At 39.6% G+C, this 24,345-nt stretch overlaps 1 protein-coding gene across 4 annotated transcripts in view; it reads right to left on the bottom strand.

Moving 5' to 3' along the window:
• Positions 1–24,345, bottom strand: part of ZGRF1 (zinc finger GRF-type containing 1) — a 49,597-nt gene that overhangs the window by 15,786 nt on the left and 9,466 nt on the right. For all 4 annotated transcript variants that reach the window (XM_019534085.1, XM_019534088.1, XM_019534086.1 and 1 more), the window contains 11 exons: positions 20,719–20,798; positions 18,260–18,352; positions 16,896–16,998; positions 16,715–16,818; positions 16,376–16,523; positions 14,740–15,413; positions 8,930–9,068; positions 7,924–8,108; positions 6,857–7,044; positions 5,079–5,218; positions 3,406–3,552 (listed from right to left, as the gene is read on the bottom strand). In XM_019534085.1, coding sequence (XP_019389630.1) covers positions 3,406–3,552; positions 5,079–5,218; positions 6,857–7,044; positions 7,924–8,108; positions 8,930–9,068; positions 14,740–15,413; positions 16,376–16,523; positions 16,715–16,818; positions 16,896–16,998; positions 18,260–18,352; positions 20,719–20,798 — 2,001 coding nt within the window. The remainder of the gene's footprint in view (positions 1–3,405; positions 3,553–5,078; positions 5,219–6,856; positions 7,045–7,923; positions 8,109–8,929; positions 9,069–14,739; positions 15,414–16,375; positions 16,524–16,714; positions 16,819–16,895; positions 16,999–18,259; positions 18,353–20,718; positions 20,799–24,345) is intronic.

Here is a 24,345-nt window from a genome sequence, read left to right as displayed (position 1 = left end):
AAGGACTTTTTGTTGTCCTTGATGCCTGAAGCTAGTTGGAGTTCAGTTGCAGCCTTGGCTTTCCTGGTTTGGTCCCTGCAGGACCGGACCAGCGCAGAGTAATCATGAGTCCTTGGATGCTCCAAAAATATATATACAGATGAGATACAGGAAAACCTGGTCTGCCTTCACCCCATGGAAGGTGGGGGCCATACTAATGATATAAGCCAAGGTAAGACAGTGGGTGACAGGGATTTTGGGTGAACTGTTTGGGCCCTATTTCATGATGTTAAATGCCAGGCATTTAAGGCTGGTGAAGAAACAGGAATCATTGGAAGTGGGAAAGGCACAGCTCAGCTGTGGGAGTAAAGACGAGGTTTATATGTATGCAATGTCGTGGCTTACCATGACTTGAAATAGTCGATCATGGGGGGAGACTATGCTTAGTGGGCATTTCCATATGTCTTATTCAGATGGACTCCGCTAATCTATCCTTGTGGTTGGTTCCCATCAGTATGTTTGCCCAGTGTAGGCCATGTGTTTTATAGTCATGTTCAATGTTGGCTCCATTTAATCAGCTTCATAGTTGGTTTCCATTGCTGAGCATATGCCAATTTTCACAGCAGTTTAATGATAGACCATGTATTTAATGAGATTTCCTTATATTTGATTATAAGACAAGAAGCCTTTTTTCCCCCCACACCAACTGGAGGGAAAACCTTGGCTTGTATTCAAGTAAATACAGTATGTTGCGTGTTTTGGACTTGCTTACAGAAGTCATTTTCTTTGCTATTGCCACAAATAAGGTGGGTTTTTTAAATTATTTTGTCTTAAAAACTGGAAAGAACGTGTAAAATAAAGGTGCAACAATATATTGGTCATATATTGGATTGGCACTGATAAAAGGAAAATTAACATTATCAGCTTTTTTGGCTGGTATAACCAATAACCTCACCAATAAATGCTGTGTGTATGCGCACAGCTGCAACATGCACATGGCCAGGAATGCAGCCTGATAGCTTGAAGAGCAGTGCCCTGCAAGTAAGTCTGTACAGGGGAAGGGGCATGGGGGAGAGAAGAGGCATGGGAGGGCAGATCAAGGCCCCCATGATGAGTCAGGGAGTGGGGCAGGGGCAGGGGCAGGAATAGGTGCTGCCCAGCCAGGGCGGTGAATGGGACCCCAGGGCCAGGAGCGGGATGGAGCCATGGGCAGTTCATCCAGGGGGCGCAGGAGGGAGAGGAGTCACCTCCCTGCACTGCATGCACCCTTGGAGTAGGCATGGGGGGGGATGTGTCCCTCCAGATGTGTGCAGGATGGAGGCAGGCTGCCTGCTGTGGGCTTGGGGCTGCGCCAGCTTCTTCCCAGTGGAGGGGCTTGGAACTGGGTTGGCTCAGCTGTGTGGGGCAGGTGGCAGTGGCAGTGTCAGGGGTGATTTTGGGGATGTGGGCTGTAGGAAATTTCAGGGTAGCTATAGCCTCCAAGCTGCTCTTAGTGCTGTCCCTGCTCAGAGCACTCTGCTCTGATGCCTTTCTCTCAGCGACCCCATGCTGTAGGGTGGGCTGGAGGTGCATGACTGGTGCAGGACTCCTGAGGGAAAGGCAGCAGAGCAGAGTGCTCCGAGCAAGGGAGGCACTGGGGGGAGGCTTAGAGGGCTACAACCACCCCAAAATTCACCTTAGCCCCCCCATAGCCACTCCTCCCTGTGCCACCGCTGCTGCCCACCCTGCACAGCTGAGCCTGTCCTGGTCCCAGCCCCACACTGGGAAGAAGCTGGCACAGCCCCTGGCCCCTGCCCATAGCAGGCAGCCTGCCTCTGCCCCATGCAGAAATCCGAGGGGTAACATGTCCCCCATGCCTCCCTGGAAGTGTGTGTAGCAGTGGGGAGCCACTCCATCTCTCCCATCCTCAGGCTCCTCCCTCACCACCTAGATGAGCCGCCTGTGGCTCTGTCCTTCAACCTGCCTCAGGGTCCCATTCACCTCCCTGGCTGGGCAGCGTCTGTCCCTGCTCCAGTCCCTCCCTCTATCTGCAACCCCACGCCCCTTCCCTCCCTCACTCCTCTTCTCCCACACAGATTAACCTGCAGGGTACTGCTCTCCACACTGACCGGCTGCATTCCTGTAAATCGGCTATCGGATCAGTATGAGCCAATATGGCTGGTTGGTAATCGGCTAATGGTGTCAGCCAAGAAAATCTTTATTGGTGCACCCCTAAAAACAAATCCTATGCTAACACACAACAATAAAACTGCAAAGCCAGACAAAAATAATCCATGGCTCAGGAAGAGTTAAGGGCCCAACCCTATACTTCTTCCTCCAGACAAAACCATTGAATTTGGGGCCCTGGTTCTGAAAGGCATATTAGTATGCCCATGCTGCACATATGCATTGTGGTATTTTTAATGACTCTTCAGTCTGTTAAAACTAACTTTTGAATTTTCCAATGTTTGCACTGAAGAGTATAATTTTAATATTACACTGGGTTTACAAAGCAGCTGTACATTTTTGCCTTTTTCCAAGGAGTGTACAACCATACAACAGATAGTACTGCTTTATTCCCGTTCATGGCTTTACTGCAATTCAAGCAACATTAACAAAACACAAATTTTAGTCTAAACTTTTCCCTGCCCCCGTATATGTCAGTTTCTTGGGTTTTCTGTAGCTCTCCCCTGTAGCGTCTTCTCCATACCTGGTTCCCTCTCCTTCTAAGAAATAACACAAATGCCAACAGCAGAATGCAATAAAGATAACTAAGTGAAACTAAAAGGCCTCTGAACTAATCTAAAAGAGGAGGAAGACAATGTCATTTACTTTTGAACCATTTATTATATAATAAATAGGGCACACTGGGTCATTAAAGATGTATCAATTTTGAATCAACAACGTTTACATTCAGAAACTCGCTGATTAAAAGTAACTCAACAGCAATAAGGTTTATTATAAATAGGCTACTACTGTTTAAATCAGGGGTTTTCAACCTTATTAAATAAGTGTACCCCCAGCAGCCCCCTTTTTAGTAAGTGTACCCTGGGAGCAGGGGTGGCAGGGAGTGGCTAGATGTGAAGCGGGAGCATGGCAAGTGGCGGAGTGGTGGCAGCGCAGTGTCTATGCGGCCTTGCTCTCGCCCCGTCCCAGCTCTGCTCCTGTAAGGCAGCAATGTGGAGTGGCGGTGCTCTGTCCCCACATGCCCCCTGGGACCTATCAAAGTATCCCTGATTGACAGCCCCTGCTTTAAGTAGTTGATCAAAAAAATACTTTGCACTTTAAGATCTTCAGATGAAGGAAACTCTCAGAGCTTTATAAATACGACATACTCATAAACTGACATTTGAGGCTTGAGAAATGGCCAGTTTGTATTATGTCACTGCTCACACATCTATCAAAAATAATAGTTATATACAAAATATCTTTAAGCAAAAAACTTACTGTTGGAGTGCCAGTTTGATGGGCAGAAGCCTTTCAGAGGCAATAATTCAACTTCATTGTTAGTTGATGGTCCAAAGAAAGCACTGCATGCAATGAAAGTTTCCAGGGGTTCAAAGTTGAGTGTCTTTGAAACAACCCAAAGATCATCTGCCACAATAATACACCCATTAATTTCATTTTTCTACACTTTTGCTACTGTAGATTTGAAAATAATAATCGGTGTTTATTATTTTGCAAATTAAACCTTTAGAACAAAAAATATAAGTACCAATTAAAATAAAGGGGATTATTACAAAGCTTTAAAAGATTTGTTAGTATAGTTATTTAAAAGGGAGTAACCAAATAATTCTATTAGAGCTACCACAAATAACATCAAGTACAGAACTAATGTGCTAAAGTTTCTTCTCTGTGACTTTAGTGTTTAGTGACTTATGACTCATCTAAAGTTTTAACGCTTTTCAGGCTACTTGGAGTTCAGATGAATTGTTAAAAGGAGCAGTTCTCATTGCCAACCACAAACCATAAACAAATTATACTTAACTACTGTTTTGCTAAAGCACTAAAAAGATCACAAATGCTTAAAACAGGACTTCAGCTGATTGTACGCTAGTCTAAAATGGCAATCCATAAATCCCTCTGCTCACTTGGAGGCCTTCCTACCATGGAGTTCTGGGTTCAGATTTATTCCAGGTTTTTTTTCCAATGATGACTACAAAATGCATGAACAATGGCAGACAGCAGGGACTAGAATCCAGGATTCCCCAGGTATGAAGTCACACTGTCCACCTTTCACCTCCTGGCGATCTCTTTCATGCAGTGTTCGGGGCTTACCCAAGCACGCAGGTCTTGAGACAGAAAGTCCACCAAGGGCAATACCCAAATTCCCTGTTCCTGGTATCTAATGTTTCTTGCATCCCACTTTCTCTGTCTCAGCTGCTCTTTGGAGAGAGAGAGAGTGGTTGTTTTAGGTCGTCTCCTATCTCTCAGTTTTAATCCTCAAAGGGAATTTACAAAACACCTGTCATAGACAAGCCTATGAACTTCACTTCATAAATCTACTGGTTACAAAAAAAATGACAGACCAAATATAGACATTGGATTTATGGCACATTATAACCTGCCTGCCATCTGCTAACCCCAGGTAGCCTCTCTACATTTTACCAGCTACAGTCTATCACCAGGTCAACATTTCTCCCTTCCCTCTGCCACACACCTACCTATCTCACCTATAATCTCCCATTGCCTCTGATCCTCACTGCAAAAAAATGCAGAATTCATTTGCATTTTCAGACCTGTGCTTTGCTTATTGGTTTCTATTCTACCCAGGAGAATACAAAACACCAGAAGACTCTCCCTATGCCTGAAAAAGGGTGTTTGTACCCGAAAGCTTACAAAAGACAAAGTTTTCCAACTATTTAGTTGGTCTAATAAAAGATATTGCATTTACCCAAAAAACCTTATCTGCCTTATGAGACAAGTAATCCACACACCAATTCTTAAAATGGCCTCCTAAGGAACCTGGGATACATCTCAGTGCCATGCTCAAGAAATAAAGAACACAATGGGAACAGCTTTGGTTCAGGCTAAATGAGGAGCTCATATAGCACTGGCTGGTTCAGGGGGATTTCAAGGTCAATTCTAAACTTACCAGTGAGACGCTCAGATTTACTTACCTTTGCTGTACATGGAAGAGTGCTCCCTTCTGCTCAGTTTAAGATATATTTTGTTTTTAGAATCACCATCAACTCTAGCATGTAAAATCATAAATTTCTTTAGCTTACTAAACTGTTTTCTTTGAACATCAAAGGCTTTTCTGTTAAAAAAAAGATCAAGAATCAACATTTAAGCAAAACAAAACAGAAAGGCAGAATTCTGATTCACCACAGAAATAAGGATTCAACACTTATCAGGAATAGCAAAACATTTTAAATGTGTTAATGTTCTTGCAGACTTTTCCTTGACAAGCACTATTTATAAACAAATGCATTTAAACCAAATATTTTGTTGATATTTAGCCAACCTCAGATTGCTCCTCTTCCTCCCTCAACTTAGCAATTGGTGTAAGAGCTATCAAATCCTCCTCTCTGCTACTAATACTGCTGCTGAATATGAAAAAGTTAAGATGTTGAGAATGCAAATATTTAAGATTAAATGTGTTTCTTCAATAGGAAGCTACATATGATATACTGCACCTAATTTTTAAAGATGCTCAGAAAGTTTAATTAAATTTTGCAGTTTCTATAAAAACAGAAAAATATTTATCGTAAAACTGTTTACAGATTATCCCTACTAATTTTACAACTCCCTATAAGAATCTCAGTATTTTAACTACACAGAAATCATGAACATTATCAGTAATCTGTGCTACTACCTATAGATTTCATAGCATCTTATAATTTATATGATCTTTGATAACTGCCTGTTGAGTTCTGAAGGGTTTTAAGGAAAGAACAAGAAGAGGATGTCAGAAAATGCTATCAGACCATTTTAGATTTAAGTTCATAGTTGAAAGGTTCCATTCAAAACCGTGAGGACTATTTTTTTTAAAGTTAAAACTTAAATTCTGCAGAAATTGATGGCTTAACAACACCCTGTCCCTTGTTAAAGAAAATTCCCCATTCTCCCCTGAAAAAGGAGTTTCATACAGTAAGAGGTTTTAATCACAACTAACTTGCATCCCAATTAAAATAGTGATTTGAAGGTAAAAATAGGCAACTATCAGTCACCTAATCACTGCTGCCAATTCTTGACTGATGAAGAGGCTATAGAAGTTTTTTGGCTAGTAGAATATTCCATTTTAATGGAGACAACACTTGGAATAGGGCTGTTACATAGAACATTTTAAAGGGTAGTAAAATTTTACTTTCTCTATCATAACAGAGATGCTAGGATTAAGATTTGGATGTAAGGCAGCTCACTTCACATTGTCTGTTTGAAAAATCCATGTTCACATTCAGAAGGTTAAAGAGCTCTTAAACTGTAAGAGTTCTTAGAGGGATGGAAATTTAATTTCTGTAGAAAATGCCCAGCTAGTGTCCTTTTCACAGCACATTTCCAACTTGGCACTGCCAAGTGGATTTGTCAAACTCTGTTCAAAAAGCATTCTGAAAAATATTAAGCAATGAGGAGTAGTGAAAGCAGGACAAATCAGAAGGGATTTAATTAAGACAACATTACATAGAGTACCTGGTGCCTGTGACCTGATCTTGTTTTCTTCAACTATCGTAAGAAACCAGTACCTGAAATACCACTGTAACTATCTGTCAGACAGCTCACTTTTAAACTGCTACACAAAATCATTAACACAGACTGAATGGAGTTGCAAATTCTTTTAATTGTGGTTTCACAGTTTCACTGAAGTGTATGGAGTTATAGCAGCAAAACTGCAGCTGGACATTTAGAAATATTATATTTCATATGACATTATGAGTTGGACATATTTTCAATATACCTCACCAAAAGCTGGCATTCCTCATAGAGGAAAATCCTCTGACTTCTGAGGTAAGCTCCAATACTTTTTACATCATGAAGCACTACATTGGGTCTGGAATTTTTTTGTCCTGGGTTAACTTCTTCTACCCACTTGAAAAATGTACACTGGTCAGCTTTTGGGGCATCACAGGTATAAAAAAGACGACCCTAGAACAGAGAGAAGCCATCAAAACTTACTTAAATAAGTGGCAATGCAAGGAAGCTAGCCCTACTTAGACACTATGTAAATAATAAGAGAATAAATCTGTTTTTATGAATGTCCATGAGTCTGCCAGAAAACCAAGAAGCTGCAGAAAATCAGTTTATTTTTGTAACTGCATCCTGACTGCTAATCAACTATCATAGTACCCAAAAAAGAAATTTAGATATGTAAATCCCAATTTACATACATATGAATATAATATACAGGTTTCCCTTGCTTTATGTGGTACATGCGTTTCTGGAAAATGGTGCATAATTCAAATTCACGTAAAAGGAACCCACTTTACAATATAACAAACAGGGATATTCCAAGACCTTGACTGTACTGACCTCCCAGACCCATTTCCACCACTTTTGGCAATTACAGAAATGTGTGTCACAGACAATGAGCAAGGCGCACAGATCCACACAGGAAACTATAGTTTGGTACGTGTCATTGCCACAACGCACTGCACAAAGCAACTGACTGTTGGATTCTGCCACACCGATCGCATAAAAGAGTGAATTTACCTTGCAAATAACACATTTTTGGTATAAAAAGGGTCATCACGTGAATTCTCACATACAGAACCTGCATAAAGTGAGCGAAACCTGTATAAATATTATGTATTACACATACAGATGTTCATAGACGGAAAAGATCTCTCAGTATATCAAATTAATACCAGGTATTAACACTGATATCAGCAGTTTAGAAATTATATAGCTGTATATAATTACTAGCAGCTTATATAGTTGTAAAATACACAGAACCATCCTGAATATAATCCAAGCATCATGTGAATAAATCACCAAAACTTTAAATAAACAAGCAACAAACAGTACCTTATTTTTACCTTCTTTTTTAACCATAACAAGCTTTGCAGCTTGCTTGTGATTGCAGAGAGGAACATGGTTTTCTTCACTTTCTCCTTGGCCATTTTCCACTGAAGTGTAAAATGATATGTCCACTTTCAAAAGAGCCTTATGTAGCCTTTCTGACAGCTCAAAAAGCAGTATGTTTAAGTGTTCTCCATATGAAAAGAGAGAGAATTTAGGATTATCTTAAAATACTTACGTATGTGTAACAGTTAAGCAAACACATGCTTCATGGTTACTTTTGCTTCTAAATCAATAGTGACATTTTTTCCAAGGGATTTGGACCTAGCCTCTGAAAGTAACTAAATATCTTCAAGATGCAAAATTCATAACTTGCATATGCACACTCATGAGTTTCAACTGCCTTATTTCCACAAACCCCCCCCACTTAAAGTATTTGCACATTAAAAACCAGAGTTGCAAATACTGATAATTAAAGTAGATCTAAAAAAAAGTGTAACACAGGCTGTGGGCTAGGTAACTTCCAGGGACCAACTTAACATGTGCTTTCACAATTTTTGCAGAAACCACAAGTTGTGGTTACTGTGATTGCTGTAAAAACTGGCATTTGCCCTCCTCCCCCACTGGGGCACCTCTACCAATCAGTGGAAAGTGGTGGGATCACACGAAAGGCAGCCCTCTCCACCAATTAGTGACGAGGGGCAGGGCCACCACGAAATGCCTGCAAAAGTGGCTGTGCAAGCGGGCTGCAAAAAACTCTTAATCACACCCCAATTTAGGTAGGTTCTGAGTAACTGCATAGAGGTGAATTTCACATTCAGGCTCCTTTTAAACAATTCAGATCAGTCTAAACAGCAATCAGTTTTAGCAAGCCTTGGGTTCAAATAACTAAGACGCATACAAACAACATTCCACCACTGTGTCTTTGTTTTGTAAAACTTCAGAAAAATATTAAAATATCAAAAACCTACTGACAGCTTATAGTAATTTCAGAATAAATTATTAATCGTACCTGTCAAAGCAGCTGTAAAGATCTGTTTGTAATGAGCATGAGACTGAAATGCAGTGGGTATAAATATTTTTCTTTGAGGAAAATTAGCATATTTTACTTTCCTCCCTGCGGGAAAAGAAAGCTCAGAGATTGATATGTCCTGCAAAGTAATAAAATAAGGCATTAAAAACCTATGCTAAATCCCGATGCCTTAATTCTGTATTAAAACGAATAATCATGAATTAAAGGAATTTTGATTCCTGATCCATAACTGTTTGGCATGCAAAAAGTTACCCACTTCCTTTTTGAAAAATATTATGCTCAGTTAGTGTATACAAATAAGAATAATCAGGGACTGATTTTACAGCCATTCTATGAGGACTCACAAATAAATTGTTTGTTAGCCTAACTCTTAATTTAAGATCAGAAGCTCTGTTCACATACATGATCAATTCACTGACTTTTAAGGACTGCTCATATGTGTAACATTAAACAAGTGCAAGTTTGCAGCATTCTATATTATGATATGAACTTACAGAAGGCTGAACAGAGTAAAATACAAATGAGCTAAATAAAGTCTATGAAAAACTTAATTGCCAATTTTAAGGCTTTAAGCTGAATTTAAATGGCGCATAAGTATGGTGTTCAAGTCCTTTATACTCTGATGAATTACACCTAACTCATAATTAGCACCATTTCTGCACAGAGGTTAAAGCAGAACTCTAGCAAACTAAGCAAGTAATGTGGCCTTGCGAAACAGACACTGGACTGGGACTCAGGACATAAGGTTTTCATTGTCAGTTTTGCCATATGCCCAGTGACTTTGGACAAGTCACTTCCTCTCAGTGTCTCAGCTTCCTGTCAAATGAGGATAATGTGACTTTGTAAAGCACTGATAGCTAATGAGACACCCTGTACAAGCACCAGATACTAAAAGCAGAAATAACGCTGAAATCTAGCATATCAGGTTTATGCCTGGAAATACATTTTTCTCAAACTTTTAAAAATACATATTCAATATTCAGAATTCAGTTTTTGTTTCAGTTTGCAAATCTGCTCTTCAGTTCTTTGTATTCAACAACAGAATATTAAATTCTAAAAAACTAACAACTGCATTTTGAAGTAACATTTCTAAGCCTTAATAACCTCATTAACATAACCAGTGTATGAACAAACATTACAAATGCTAATAAACTTATCAAAAGGAGGTTCCAACTTAAAAAGCTCATTTTGATTTTACATTATATCCCATTCTCCCCCCACCTTTCTGCATGAAAGCTACACAAAAGTAATAAAACAGTAACTGGTTATAAAGGGAAATCATCAAGTTTACTCTGTATTTGACAACTCTACATTCAGAGAATGAACAAATCAATCATACTTTTTAAAGATAGAACTCCTGAGTTGTAATAATCATATTACTTGTTACAGTAGTGGGTAAGAAAGTACAGATCAAAGTGTGATTTATAGTTAACTACATTAATATAACATGGTTGTCAAATAGTATTAAATCAGCCATTATGATATATCAAGTTAATGTTTTTGTTTTTTAAACTGCTTTAAACAAAAAATAACTGAAAGTGTCTTTCTTTTCTGAAGAGAAAATTCATTTAAAACCAATTTGAAAAGTCAAAACAGAGTAAAAGCAGAAAATCTGGAGAGTTAAATGTTTGAAGACCACCTGAAATACACTTACCAAATCTACAGATTCACCTATTATATGTAAAAATATTCATATTTCTATTAATGGGATACATGTAAAATTACATGTCATTCCTGTGCCTATACTAGTGGTTCTCAAACTTTTTTGGACCAGGAACCATTTGTAAACATCAATGGTCAGTCTGGACCCACTGCCTCCCAGCCCGATAGTGTGTGGGGTAGAGGGTGGGTGTCTGGGGTGGGGGGGAAGCAGTGCCTTGATAGCTGGAACTCTGCCAGTCGGCAAGGGAAAAGCCATGATTTCCCATGTTTTTCTCCTTTTAAAGGAGAATCCATTTTTAAAGGTTGTTCGTGACCTTTTCATATAATCTTGTGACCCACAGGTTGAGAAATGCTGGGCTAGAGCATTATCTTTACTTATGTGTACAAATGCAGTTGTAACATTTGTAACATGATTAGGTCCGACAGAAGTTACACTTAAGATGCAATTAAAGGGTTAATCACATTTTAAGTAGTGACTTGGTCTCACGTTCATTCAATTAATGGTATGATAAAACAAGCAATAAGTCACAAAGTTATTGCACATATTTTGAGTAATATGTGCAATAACTTTGTGGCTGGTTCCTATAAGGCTTTTAATTGAACATACCACTCCCTGCAGGTCAGCTTTGACAGCAGAGAGGTCCCTCAAGACCCTCTGAGTCAAGATACAAGAAGGCTCAGGAGAGGGAAACCTGATGGTGAGGAGTCTACGATAGACCTCCCTCTCAAGAAGAGGAGAGTGATCGGGCATTCTCCAGGGAATCGACTGAGGCAGCCAGAAATAAAGGCCCAATTGTCATGGGTGACTACCCTGACATCTGTTGAGAGGACCATTGGGCCAGCTCCAGCAAGTCAGCCAATTTCTTGGCAGCTGTTGATGACCTGTTTCTGTCACAGGTTGTGGAAGAACCAGCTAGGTATAAAGCCAATCTGGACTTAGTGCTTACCAAAGGGGAGGAAATGATAGGGGACCTGAAGATTGGAGGTACTCTGGATGACAGTGATCACAATCCGATTAGCTTAGCCTTCCGGTGGATGGTGAGGATCCTAATTAGTAGAACAGAAGTCCTAGATTTCAGAAGGGCAGACTTCAAGAAACTCAAGAGCCTAGTTAGAAAGGCTCTCTGTGACCAGTGACTGGATGATTTCGGAGTTCAGGAACAATGGTGCCTCTTCAAAGGAGCAATTCTCACTGCCCAAAAAGAGGCCATTCCTATGTGATCAAAGAACAGGAAAGGAGCCAAGAGACCCACCTGGCTCAACAGGGACATTAGAGAACTTTTGAAACAGAAAAGATGCATATAATCAATGGAAAAAAGGTTCAGCAACCAGAAAAGAGTTTATTTATATAACCAGGGTCTGCAGGTATGAGATACAAAAAGCCAAGGCAGGGATGGAGATCAAGCTGGCATCAGAAATAAAAAGACAACAAAAAGTCCTTCACTGTGGGACCCCTGCTTTATATGGAGGGACAGCCCACAGCTGACTCTCACGAAAAGGCTGAGCTCCTAAATGAATACTTCACATTGGTATTCCAGAAGGCTAAAGGAGCTGTGCACCCATCCAGAAACCCAGACAACACAGGGAAGCCTATAAACAACATGAAATCAATCCCAAACAGGTGAGGGTCCCTCTTAGAACAAGCGGACATTTTCAAGTCTGTTGGGCCAGATGACCTACAGCCAAGAGTCCTGAAAGAACTGACTTAATTTGTAGCAGGGCCCTTGGCGAAGATTTTCAAAAAGTCATGGAACTCAGGGGCAATCTCAGATGACTGGAAGACAGTCAATGGGTGCTCATCTTTAAGAAAAGGAAGACAGATGACCCTGCAAAACTACAGACTGGTCAGTTTGACTTCGGAAAAAACTTTTGAAAAAATTATTAAAGAGGTCATCAATCACAAGCTTGTAACTGACAGGATATTAAAAAACAACGAGCGCGGCTTTGTGGAATGAAGATCATGCTCGGCAAACCTGGTGTCCTTTTACAACCAGGTAACTAACCAGATCAAGGGTGAAGAGGTAGGCATCATTTACTTACATTTCAGTAAGGCCTTTGATTCTGTTTCCCATGAAATTCTCTCAGCCAAACTGGAGGGTACTGGCATGGACCAGCCGACAGTGAGGTGCGTGGATAACTGGTTTAGAGGCCGGTCCAGAGAGTTGTAATTGATGGGATGGCCTCATCCTAGAGGACTGTCCCCAGCAGTGTCCCACAGGGATCGGTGCTTGGACCTGTGCTATTTAACATATTAACTTGGATGAGGGGGCGGAATGCTCTATGATTAAGTTTGCTGATGATACCGAGCTGTGGGGAAATGCAGGCACAACAGAGGACAGGGTAAAGATCCAGGATGACCTTGACAGACTGGTTCTATGGGCTGATCAGAATCAGATGAGGTTCATCAAGGAAAAGTACTGGGTCCTTCACCTGGGTAGAAAGAACCTTCACCACAACTGTAGGATAGGTGGTAGCCCACTGGCTGGCATGGCACCTGAACAGGGCCTGAGGGTCACAATTAACCAGAAAATGTAAATGAGCCAACAGTGCAAGGAAGCCACCAGGAGGGCAAACAGAACTCTGGTGTGCATCAGCTGATGTGTTGCCAACAGATCCAAGGAGGTGCTTCTCCCTCTCAGCTGAGCATTAGTGAGGCTGCAACTGGAGTAGTGTGCCCAGTTTTGGGTGCCATACCTCAAGAAGGATGCAAATAAACTCGAGAGGGTGCGGAGAAGGGCCACTCATGTGATTATGGGCCTGGAGGATAGGCCCTATGAGGAGAGACTCCGGGAGCTGGTCTTGTTCAGTCTGGGAAAGAGGAGGCTGCAAGGTGACTTGATAGCCACCTACAAATATGTCAGTGGAGAACACCAGGATCTGGGAGAGCAACCCTTCAGGAATGCACCCCTTTGGATGATGAGGACCACTGGTCACAAACTAATAGAGGAAAGATTTAGGCTGGACATAAGGAAGAACTTCTTCTCCATAAGAGTAACTAGAACCTGGAACACTCCCAGCAGAGGTGGTACAGTCAACATCCTTGGAGGTGTTCAAGCATCTAGTTGAGCTCACTTGAGCTCATTAACCTCCTGCCTATGGCAGGGGGCAGGACTTGATGATTTTACAGGTCTCTTGGAGTCCATTGACTCTGGCTCTATATCACCAGTGCCAAGCCTCTGCAGCACACAGGAGCTTTTCAAGACTCCTATGTGCTCCACAGGCTGGGAGCCATGTCAGCTAATCGAAGTTCCCAGGCAAGGGAGTGCACCATGCCCTCCGGAGGCTGGAATTCAAATTGGCTCTCAGGAATCCCAGCTGCAGGAGCATATGGTGCACTTCCCAAGTTGAGAACCAAGCTTGTTGCTTATTGGTGCAGGGGGAGCCAGGGATTGGGCTTCCCATTTACCAGCAATATGATACAATGGGATTAGATGCAGGATCCCACAACTGTGTGTCCTGCCATGTACATGCAACATGGCAAAAAGCTTGACTTGGGATCCCGCATCAGATCCTATTGCACCTTTACTTTAATGTTGATCAGGGAACTTAGGATGACCACATTTTGAAAAATAATTCTACCAAATACAGGCTGGACATTCGTGGTATAGATTACTTCTCTTCATGTCAATCAGCAACAATATTCAAATTATACACATCTATAGCTGGCAGTGGATGCCAAGAATCAGAGTTAGAAAAGATTTAGTTAAAGTAAAAAAAAAAAATGCACTATAAGCTGTCACTATGTGACAGGCCCAGTTCTGTAGTTGGGTATTTTTTCTGCTATTAAGCATATAGAATTATTGCTTGACATTTATATACATAATATTCCCCAGATTACACAGATACAGCCAAGGTGCCTAATAAAATGATTTTCCATCAAAAATAAATATATCGCCCATTACCCATGAAAATTTCTATACCATAATAGTTTTTAAACATTATTGGTCTTTCCATTAGTATGATCTGAGCAAGAGAGAAGACTCTGTCAAGAACAGTGAATTTTCAGGACCATTTTACAAAGGATTCTGCCCTTGACTAGATCTGTTCCTGACAGGGCATTCAGACATGCAGGGCCAATGGGGCAAACATGTAATAAGTATACACAGTCTGCTTGAATAGCTACACACCTGGGTGTCTCCTGTTACAGTCTGGCAGCTCAACTGACCTAACACCTTTTGTGTTGCTTCAGGAACTGGAACGTGGTTTAAGTGCAGAGAAAGTTTCTTCCCCTCTGAAACAGAATCTTGGCTACTAAAATTTCCACGGTGTTTACCCAGTATGCTTTTTATCGTCTGCAAATGCACAGAGTCTGAAGAACTTTTATTCAAGGCATCACTCTGACTCTCTCCAGTGTCAGCCGGTGGCATTCCAATGACATTCTCAGCACAGAAGTCATCAGTCACTTTCACATCACCTCTGTTTTGAGTTATCAAATCACATTGAGCTGTGTTTTGATATTTTAGCCACTTGCTTTGTCCATTTTGTGAAGCCACATTAGGGAACACTGGTTGCATAAATGCCTCTTGTCTTTTTTCCATACACTCGCCAGACCCAAAGGTTTCATACTTCCTGTCCTCAGGCCCAAAAGCACTGACGTGAAACACTGCTGATTTGTCATACATTTTGACTGTTGGAGAACCAAAAGCTTGCTGGACTTCCTCACAGCCAGTCACACCTGAATAAACTTCTGAATCAGGAATCTTCCCAGTGGCAGGAACAGTGACAAGTGGAGTTCTTGTTCTAAGTCTGGAGCAGGGTCTTGACAGGTTGCCATCTCCTGGACAGCTGGACTGCTCTATTCCTGCAAGACAAATACGTCTTTAGCAACCTACTGCATCTGTCCCTGAGATGCAAATCTTAGGCTTCAAGACACAGAGAAAAAAGTTAAAAAAAAAAATCAAATACTTTCTTGTGAATATTGACCTCTCTTGTAATAGCAAGCTCTTTGTACTCACTTATCCTGTACATTACCAAGCTAAATCTTACCACCTAATACGGAATTTCAAATATAATTGTTCCACAATTTAAATTTCTATGTTCAAATCCAATTTTCTATAGTGAAATAAAAATATACATTTTTATAAAAAAGTCTCAGTAAACTAGTTCTAGTAATGAAACTGTCTATAAATATTGGAAATACATCATTGTATCAGCAATAAGTTTTCAATAAAAAATACCACCCTCATTTGTGCTGGGGGCAATAAAAAAAAAACAATTTAAAAAAAAAGATAAAATATAAAATAATACAAATATAAAATTAAATATTATCAACCTTTATCAATACCAGGTTTCTGAAAGTACAAGTCCCCATTTGTTTAAATTCAGCATAAAGAAGACACTGTAGCCAGATGCAACACAAGTTACTCAAAATAGGTTCAAAAGTATCATAAGATGGAGAAAAATTAAAAGACAACAAATAAAAAATTACTAAGAGTGAGATGTTGGATTCCAGCTTTTGATTTGGTGTAAAGCTTAAGGGGAAAAAAAAAAAAGCGTACAATCCTTGTTTAACAAATCTGTTCACACTAGCAAGGTCTTTTAGCTAATCAGTGCTTAAATGTTATGGATAAATAACATGCATTTAGAAGCTGAAACAAAGAGGCTCTGAAGAAGGGGTAGTTGCCAGTACAGAACACCACAGAATTAGGGCTCAGGTATAGCTGGTATATCCAATGGGCACTGGGGGTCTGGTCTGGGTCAAGGACTTCAAAGCTCTGCTGGAAAAAGCAGAATTAACTGCAATTATAAAGTATAATTTCTTACTGGAAAAGAATTCCAAATGTTCTGTATCGCTTGGTAAAGCTCCACATGTCAGCGACTCCTGTTTAGGGATATCGATCATATTTTCTTCACTATTTAAAGTTAAGGAAATAGAATCTGGATTTAATGAAGAGAACAGTTGTGACATCACCTACACACAAAGAAAAAAAATATGTACAGCTGAGTACTGAAGACAAGAAAAATCTCAAGAATGTTCTTATTATTTTATATCACCTTATCTAATACATTTCTACCAAATTTCAAGAGACATCTAACAAAATATAATATACTTAGATGCTAATATTATAGGAGAAAGGCTTAAAATAAGAAGCCTGTTCACACCTTGTTATGTTTCCTTGTAGTCCACTGGGTCAGTTCCAGATTAAAATCTGAAGGAGAAGATTCCATCCATTCTGGAATTTTAGAAGTCATATCCAATATCACTGCTAGATAAAAGGAAAGACAACTTTCAGATAGACTAGTCACAGTGACCATCATTATTTTCACATTTACTTTTACTTACAAGATTTACTGGCATCTGGCTCTTCAATAAAGTCAGACTTTTTAATGTTCTCTTCTGTAATAAAGTTCAGATCATCTTCTGGAGAATTCATTGAGCCTGGGGACTTCAGAAAAAGACAAAAAAAATCATAAAGCTGATAGAATACTCTTTTTCACATCACCATTATTTTCATTTCAAGACCTCACTTCCAAAAAAAAAAAAGAAATATTTGCAATCTCAGTGGGTGTTGGAAAGGAAAAGCCCATCCAAATAGCCCTTTCAGAACTGCCCTTGATGTTCTATTATAAAAATGAAGACACAGTATAGCATTCCAGGAATCTACTGGCTCATATCAAAAACAGATGAATAAGTTGGAACATCATTTTTTCAAATTTGATTTGGAACTCTGCATGCACTTCAGGATATCAGGACTGGGCAGATTTAAATTTTCACTCTTATAAAGAAAATAGAATGACTCAAAAAGCCCTTTATTGTTTTCCTTTATGAGGAATTTATTCATTCAATGCTGCATAATTACAAGCATATTTTAGACTGATCTTTGAAATGTATTAAAATAAATTCAGAAACTTCAACTACTCGTGTGAGCATAGCAAATATTTGTAGGATCATTACTCAACAATGGTTATTCTCAAACTCTGAATAGTTTTCAGTTCCTAGTGATTCTGGTATGATTTACATTTTATGATTAATAGTTAATTCTCCTTAACATCACCATCTGGACAAATTATGTTCTTGTATTAAGAGAAGACAAAGCAACTAGAACAAACCTCATTTTACCTGTATGAAGTCACTCAGGATATAACTACTTGAAAACTGGGCTGACAAATAACTCTCTGTTGTGAGATTTTCATGCTCTGAAGTTACTGGATGTTGATTCCATCCTAACAGTGAGTTAGAAGATCTCATCATCATCTCACTAGCTGCTGATCCTTTTATTTGGTGACCTTGAAACTCAACTGGCTACACAATGTATTGCAATTATTATTAAATGTTAAATGAAAGAAAAAACTACTTTGGAAGAATCTACTATCAGAAAACATTTCCTATACATACAAAGGACAATTTTTGGAACTTAGAATAAGGCTGCTAAGAACACTGACAAAAAGCAGCGATGTCTATGCAGCTCAACACCAGTGAACTACACAAATTTCTAATTCAACACAAAATGTCCCTTTCAAATGTTAAGCTATGATTTTGAGATCTCCAGTGAAAACTACATACAGATAAGGTGTATTAAGAGCTGGGTGCACTAAAACTGTTTTTTTGGGGGAGGGAGAGGCAGAGGGGGATTAAGAATGCAATTTAGCATTTTCTTGAAAAAAACAAACTGTTATTCTGAATTGGCATTACTTAAAAGATTGTACCTTTGGTTGGTAGTCAAAGGTCCCAAGGTTTCCCCGGCCTCGGATCACAGGTAGAATGGGTGTTTCTAGCACAGGTGCCTCCACAGAAGAAGGCTGGATACAAAGCACCAAAAACAAACAAAAAAAAAAACAAAAGCAAGTTAATCAAGTAGGGTAATCAGCTATTTTATGTACACAAGTTATTTTAGTAGATTGCCTGTTCTGGCTTGCAATCAAGTCCTTCTCCATGCAGAAAGTTCCAAATTCCATATCCAAGTGGAATAGTTCTTATTTTTTTTCTGACAATTTCTGTCGGTAGCAAATGCTCTAAGTCATGTTCATTGTTTGAAAGTCGGAAAGTCAACAAGCAGGTCATAAATAACATCTGCCATTTAAATGTGACAGGGAGAAATGGAAAAATGTGTTTGGAAAAAAACGGCCACCTCTTTCAGTTTAAGGAAAGAGGTAAACTACATCTTTGGGGATGAAAGTGAAGACTGTTAATAGCACCAGATAAAATCAGTATAATGAAGCCAGGCTCCCTGCAAAATACCTCACACAGCCTAATTTCAGGTCCTAGACCACTTAAAAGGACGTGGTGTCCAAGCAAGCAGCAAAAGAAAACTTAAATCATAAAAGGAAAAAGCTACACAAAAAAGACCTGAATAAAGAAAGCTCCAACATGAAAAAGCATCAGGAAAGAAAAATGTCCATTATAGTATCACGCATAAGAGAAAATGAGACAACATACCACGGTAGTGAAAATAATACAGTAGCTGGAATAGAAGACACTTAATGTTAGATTCGTGTCCACTACAAATGATACCATCTTAAGAACACTTTGAAACCATAATGGTTGACTGTTGCCTTCAGTGGTCCCATATTTTGGCCTGGCCCTTTTTCCATCATGCTATAATACTATGCCAAGAAGGAATCCGAATCTACCAGTACCAGCCACAAAAACTCAATCAAAGATACCTTCGCTCAGATATAGAAAGGATCATCACAAAGTGGCAGAAACATGAGAAAAAAAGAAATGGGGGACAATGTGAACAATGATAAAAAATATAAATCAGAATGACTGTAGTAAATCATGAGAGCAATGGCTGTTCTCTTTTTATTTAAAGTTTTATAAAATACTCTGCTTTTCCTTTTGGTTTCCCCATTGCCGTTTCCAAACCGTATCTTGTTTCAGGGCCCAATCCTTCATTCCTTACTCAGTTAAAAACTCCTTTTAAATTTTCCACTGAGCTAAATGGGAACTTTTTGAGAAGTTGGGACTGTAAATACTGTTATTTTGCACTACCCAAATACGTTCTGGGCACCTCCAAGTACAGAGAAAAGGAACACAGCTACTAAACTGAATGCCTTAAGAGCTACCTTCAGCAAAGAAAACAAGACGAGCAACAAAAACAGGCATATGAACGAGGACTGCATTTCAGTCTTCAGTCAGTCAGCATAATGATGGAACAATATTTTATTTTTAATAGTACAAATGTAAAAGGTGTGCTGAAAACAGGAGTCATATGACAGAACGCTATTGTCACATTGTTTTCTTAGGTGATAATGATTTAAGCAGTAAAATTATATCGTTACTGAAGCTGTTCCATACTTCAGCTTTAGTCCTCACATGTGTAAAATGAAGCAAACAAGTCATCCAACTGATCTCATGAAGAATATTCAAGTGCACTGTCAAACATGTATATTAATGGTCCTTAAAGACTTATAAAGAGGCATACAATAAATATGCTAAAAAGAACATGTTTTTCAGCCACTCTTGTATGTTAAATAAGTGACTGTAAAGGTTTAATATGGCTTATCTAATACCAATATTGGATGACATAGTGGTTTCCATGAAAAAGCGATGGCACCTTTGCAAATAAAATTCTGAAAATCTTAGACTTGTACAATCTTACCAAGGAATAAATATTTTACTAGCTTTTCAAGTATCAAGTTCTTGACAAGGTTAAAAAATATGCAATATATATTTCACACTTAAATTATTCAGAATTTAAAATTACAATTAGAACTATGATAAAGAGAAGAACTTAATCCCTTTAAGACTTCCTAGAATATCAATACTAGATGCTCCAGACAGAGATGTAAGAAACCCCATAAGAAACAATTATGGAATAACTTTCTCAAAGGAAATTTTTTTTTTTTTTTTTTTTAATAAATCTAAACTTCTTAGTGGTAGATTCAGGCTTTTAAACATAAAGGTTTATATCCTTGCCTTCATTTTATAGTGTAACTAAATATTCTGTTCTATGATAGTTTATGATACTCTTAGCCTCATTCATATCACAAGAGCCACAAGTCAACTATGTTTTATGTTCAAGTATGTAAATATGTATTTCAGGTTAATATTCCTAAATGACTCCCAACGCAACCACTACTGTAACACAAACCATAATTTGAATTCAAGGAGAATTCTGCAAGCTTATTTTAAAAGTATGATTACACACATGAAAATGAATTACCCTCTGGTTAGAAGAATCAAAGTACAAACAAGATGTTTGCATATCTCCTGAACAAGACACTTCTGCAAACTGTTTCCTAGCTACAAAGAATGAAAAAAGACCAAGTTTTAGTTACAATTTTAATTCAAAACATAAAAAGTCTTATTATATAGAAACTGATCTTGCAGCCCTTATGTGAGTAGCTGTTCCCTTGAAATCAACAGAACTATTCCCTTGAGTAGGAGTAGGTGTTTGGGCCCATTTTTTCAGTTAGCTACATACATAAAAAATTACATTAAATATTTAATACACAACTTACTGCACACACTTATGCAAGTAATATGGGTATAAAAAGTTTTCATGACATGTATCACCACAGAAGAGGTTGATACATTTTTTTGTCATCTTTTGCCCATTTTCAGGAGTCCTTTGGAGCTACTGCAATTTCATTGTAGCAACATTTGTTTTAAAAAGTTTCCCATGCTATTCAGTAACCACAGACTCTCAACCAGTAATTTTTTTTGGCCCAATGAACAAAATAACTCATACAGGTAAAGTTAAGCAGAAGTCTAAGTCTTTTGAAAGATTAGGCCATAAAACAATTTCAGTAATGCTAGCAAAGCACATAAATGAATGTCCCGCATGAGGAAAAGAAAGAAAATTAGCCAAAAGACCCCAGCATTCTGGAACTAAGCCAATGTCAAAGCATTTATCCTTATTTAGTTGTTCTTATTTTAAACAGAGAGAGGTAGTTAATCTTGTTAGAGTAAGGTTGTAAACAGGGGTTGCCTCTGTGCCACCATAAACATGTGTATGGAGGCACAAAGGCCAGGCAAACAAGAAGTCCATGCTCCTTGTAGCACCTTAAATGCCAAAATCTGTGAGCATGACATACTACTATTTTGAAACAGACACCTGATTCTTTTAAAGTAGGAAGACAGAAAACCCAGAGCCACCCATGTTCTCCAGGTACCAAGGGCAAGCTCTCCCAGGGCTTCAAGGGCCTAACCTTGCATGTCCCAAGAATTCCCATTCCTAGGGCAGGCAGGATTGGGACCCTGAAGGCCCTGGAGCACCTGCATGGGTTCCCTCCCCAACATTTGTAGAAATATACCCTGAGTGTTACCCTGCATGACTGAGCCCTGGTCACTCCAAGGAGCAGTAAGGGCTTGATCCTGCAGAACAACAAGCATTTCATCCACCGAAGTGGATATATCCTGGCACAGCTGGTCCTCTTCAATTGGCCACATCTGTTTCTACTAGGGGTGCACCAATAGAGATTTTTGGGGCCGATACCGATAGCTGATTTTAAAGGAGGCGTATCAGCGTATTGGCCGTATCTAATTTCCAATATGCAGTCTGGCAGCTTAAAGAGAGGTGTCCAGCTGGCAAGTCTGTTGTGGTGGAAGGAGAGGGGGAAGGCAGATCAAGGCCACTGTAGTAAGGAAGGGAGTGGGGCTGGGGCAGGCACTACCCAGCTGGTGTGGGGCAAGGCATGGGACACAGCTGCAGCTCATCCCAGGGGGGTGCAGCTCATGATGCTGTGCACACCCCAGGAGGCATGGGGTATGTGTGCCCCCAGATCTGTGCAGGGCAGACTCTTCATAGCAGGGGCTGGGCTGTACTCAGGGTGGGCTGGCAGCACTGGGAAGGAAGCTATAGGGGGCTGAAACCACCCTAAGATTTGCTGTAGCTCCCCCCAGCCCCTCCTCCCAGCACCGCCACCCACCTGCCCCAAGTACAGCCTGGTCCACCCCCTGCCGGGAAGAGCCCAGTGCAGCCCCGGGCCCAGCCTGCAGTGGCAGCCAGCACCACCACAATCAGATCCAGGGGAACATGCCCTGCATGCCCTCCCATGGTACACGCAGCGGTGGGAGGTGCCCTCCCTCCCACCCAGCCCCATACCCCTGGATGAGCTGCGGCTCCATTCCTTGCCCCGCCCCGGCTGGGCAGCACCTGTCCCAGTCTCAGCCTCAGCCCCACTCCCTCCCCCCCCCGCAGGGGCCTTGATCTGCCCCACTGCCCGTTCCCATTCCCTCCCCTAGCCCCTTCCACCACAGCAGACTTACCAACCTGCCCACCTGTGCTCCTCACCACCTACATGCTGCACTGCAACTATGAGCATTAGGCTGATTTCCACTACTGTCAATTTTCGTTACATTGGTGCTGATCTGACATTGGACTGACGTATCACTACCTCTCGTATTAAATAAAACAAAGAAACACTGGAAAGGGTCTTAGAACTATACTTAGCAATGTCTTTGTAAGTGACTTAAAACTAACCTAAGCTCATCAAGGTCAGTATTCATACATGTCGTTGACATGGAAAGCTTGATATTCACTAAATTAGTAAATATGAGCAATTTCTTCCTTTGCTGGCATGTTATGACTTACATTTGAAAAAGAATTAACTCGTATTTCAGATTGCTAAGCCACTGATACCAATGCTAATATTTTCCAAATTAACATCTCTAGTTCACCGAAGAGCAATCATATTATTAAACATACTGCTAGAATGGGAAATCTAAAATAAGAACTTAATATGCAAGGGAAAGATTTTTTTCTCTCACATGCTCCTGGACCATCATAGCTAAAAAATTCCAACCCTAATTTAATATGCAACAAATAAATCTTTTTAGCTGGCTCAACCATTTGCTTCTCTGGTTATATTTTCCAGTAACTGAATTCATTCATCCAGTCCCGCAAGTGGCTTAGTGCCTTAAATGCTAAAATAATTTCAAGAGCAGCTCCTTTAAATATTTTCTATTAAATTAGCTATTTATAATTATTTTGGTTGTTTTCTTAATCTTTGTTTTATATACAACATCATGAGAAGTGCATGAAGAAAAATAATTCTATTTATTTTAAATTTCAGTAAGGAAAGAATACCACCATATTTACAAAACTCTTATGTTTAGAGTTTGTTCTTGGCATGTTAAGCTGTCCACCTCATACAGAGCTAAATTCTGTCCAATTCACAGGTATAACCACAGACAGGATCTGGCTCATAATCAAAGGTCAGTTTCAATTTCTTTTCAATGATTTTAATGGTCTGCTTTGACAAAAGCTATTTGTTGTCAAATTTCAATGCTTAATAGCCATGTTTAAAAGTCAAATGCTTGTCAGAGACATTCAAATGATAGAGGGTACAATCCCCAATTGTTCAAAATCAAAAGTAAAGGCCTTAAAAATGAGACCTTCTAAAGCTATTTGCTGTAATCAATTACTGTTACACATATGATTTGTACTGACAATAAATTACATCTCTTCTATATATAGTTTCACGTATCAAGTTACTATTTTTCCACTATTTTTCAGTTCTTCTATTCTCTAGTTGTTCCAATACTCTACCATGTTAGAAGGAAGAAGAGTTTACCTCAGTTCTCAGACAATAACACAGTATTTAGCTATAGTCTTTATTATTAAAGCTATATTTTATCCAGACCTTGTCAAACAAATGTCAATCCTACTTAGCCCTAATTCATTTCTTATTTCTTAAGGATTAAATCTGACACCAAGTAAAGTACACTAAAAAACCCAAGTTGTTCTCAATAGGGCAAAATCAGTTTGTAAGTTACAATTAACAGTCAGATTTTTTAATTGTGAATGTTAACACTCTGGCATTATGACTGGCAGTTTCAGGAAAAC

Source organism: Crocodylus porosus, unplaced genomic scaffold, assembly GCF_001723895.1.
Source record: "Crocodylus porosus isolate Cpor-Errol unplaced genomic scaffold, CroPor_comp1, whole genome shotgun sequence".
NCBI classification, from domain to species: domain Eukaryota; kingdom Metazoa; phylum Chordata; order Crocodylia; family Crocodylidae; genus Crocodylus; species Crocodylus porosus.
This window is presented reverse-complemented; position numbering and strand designations above follow the sequence as displayed.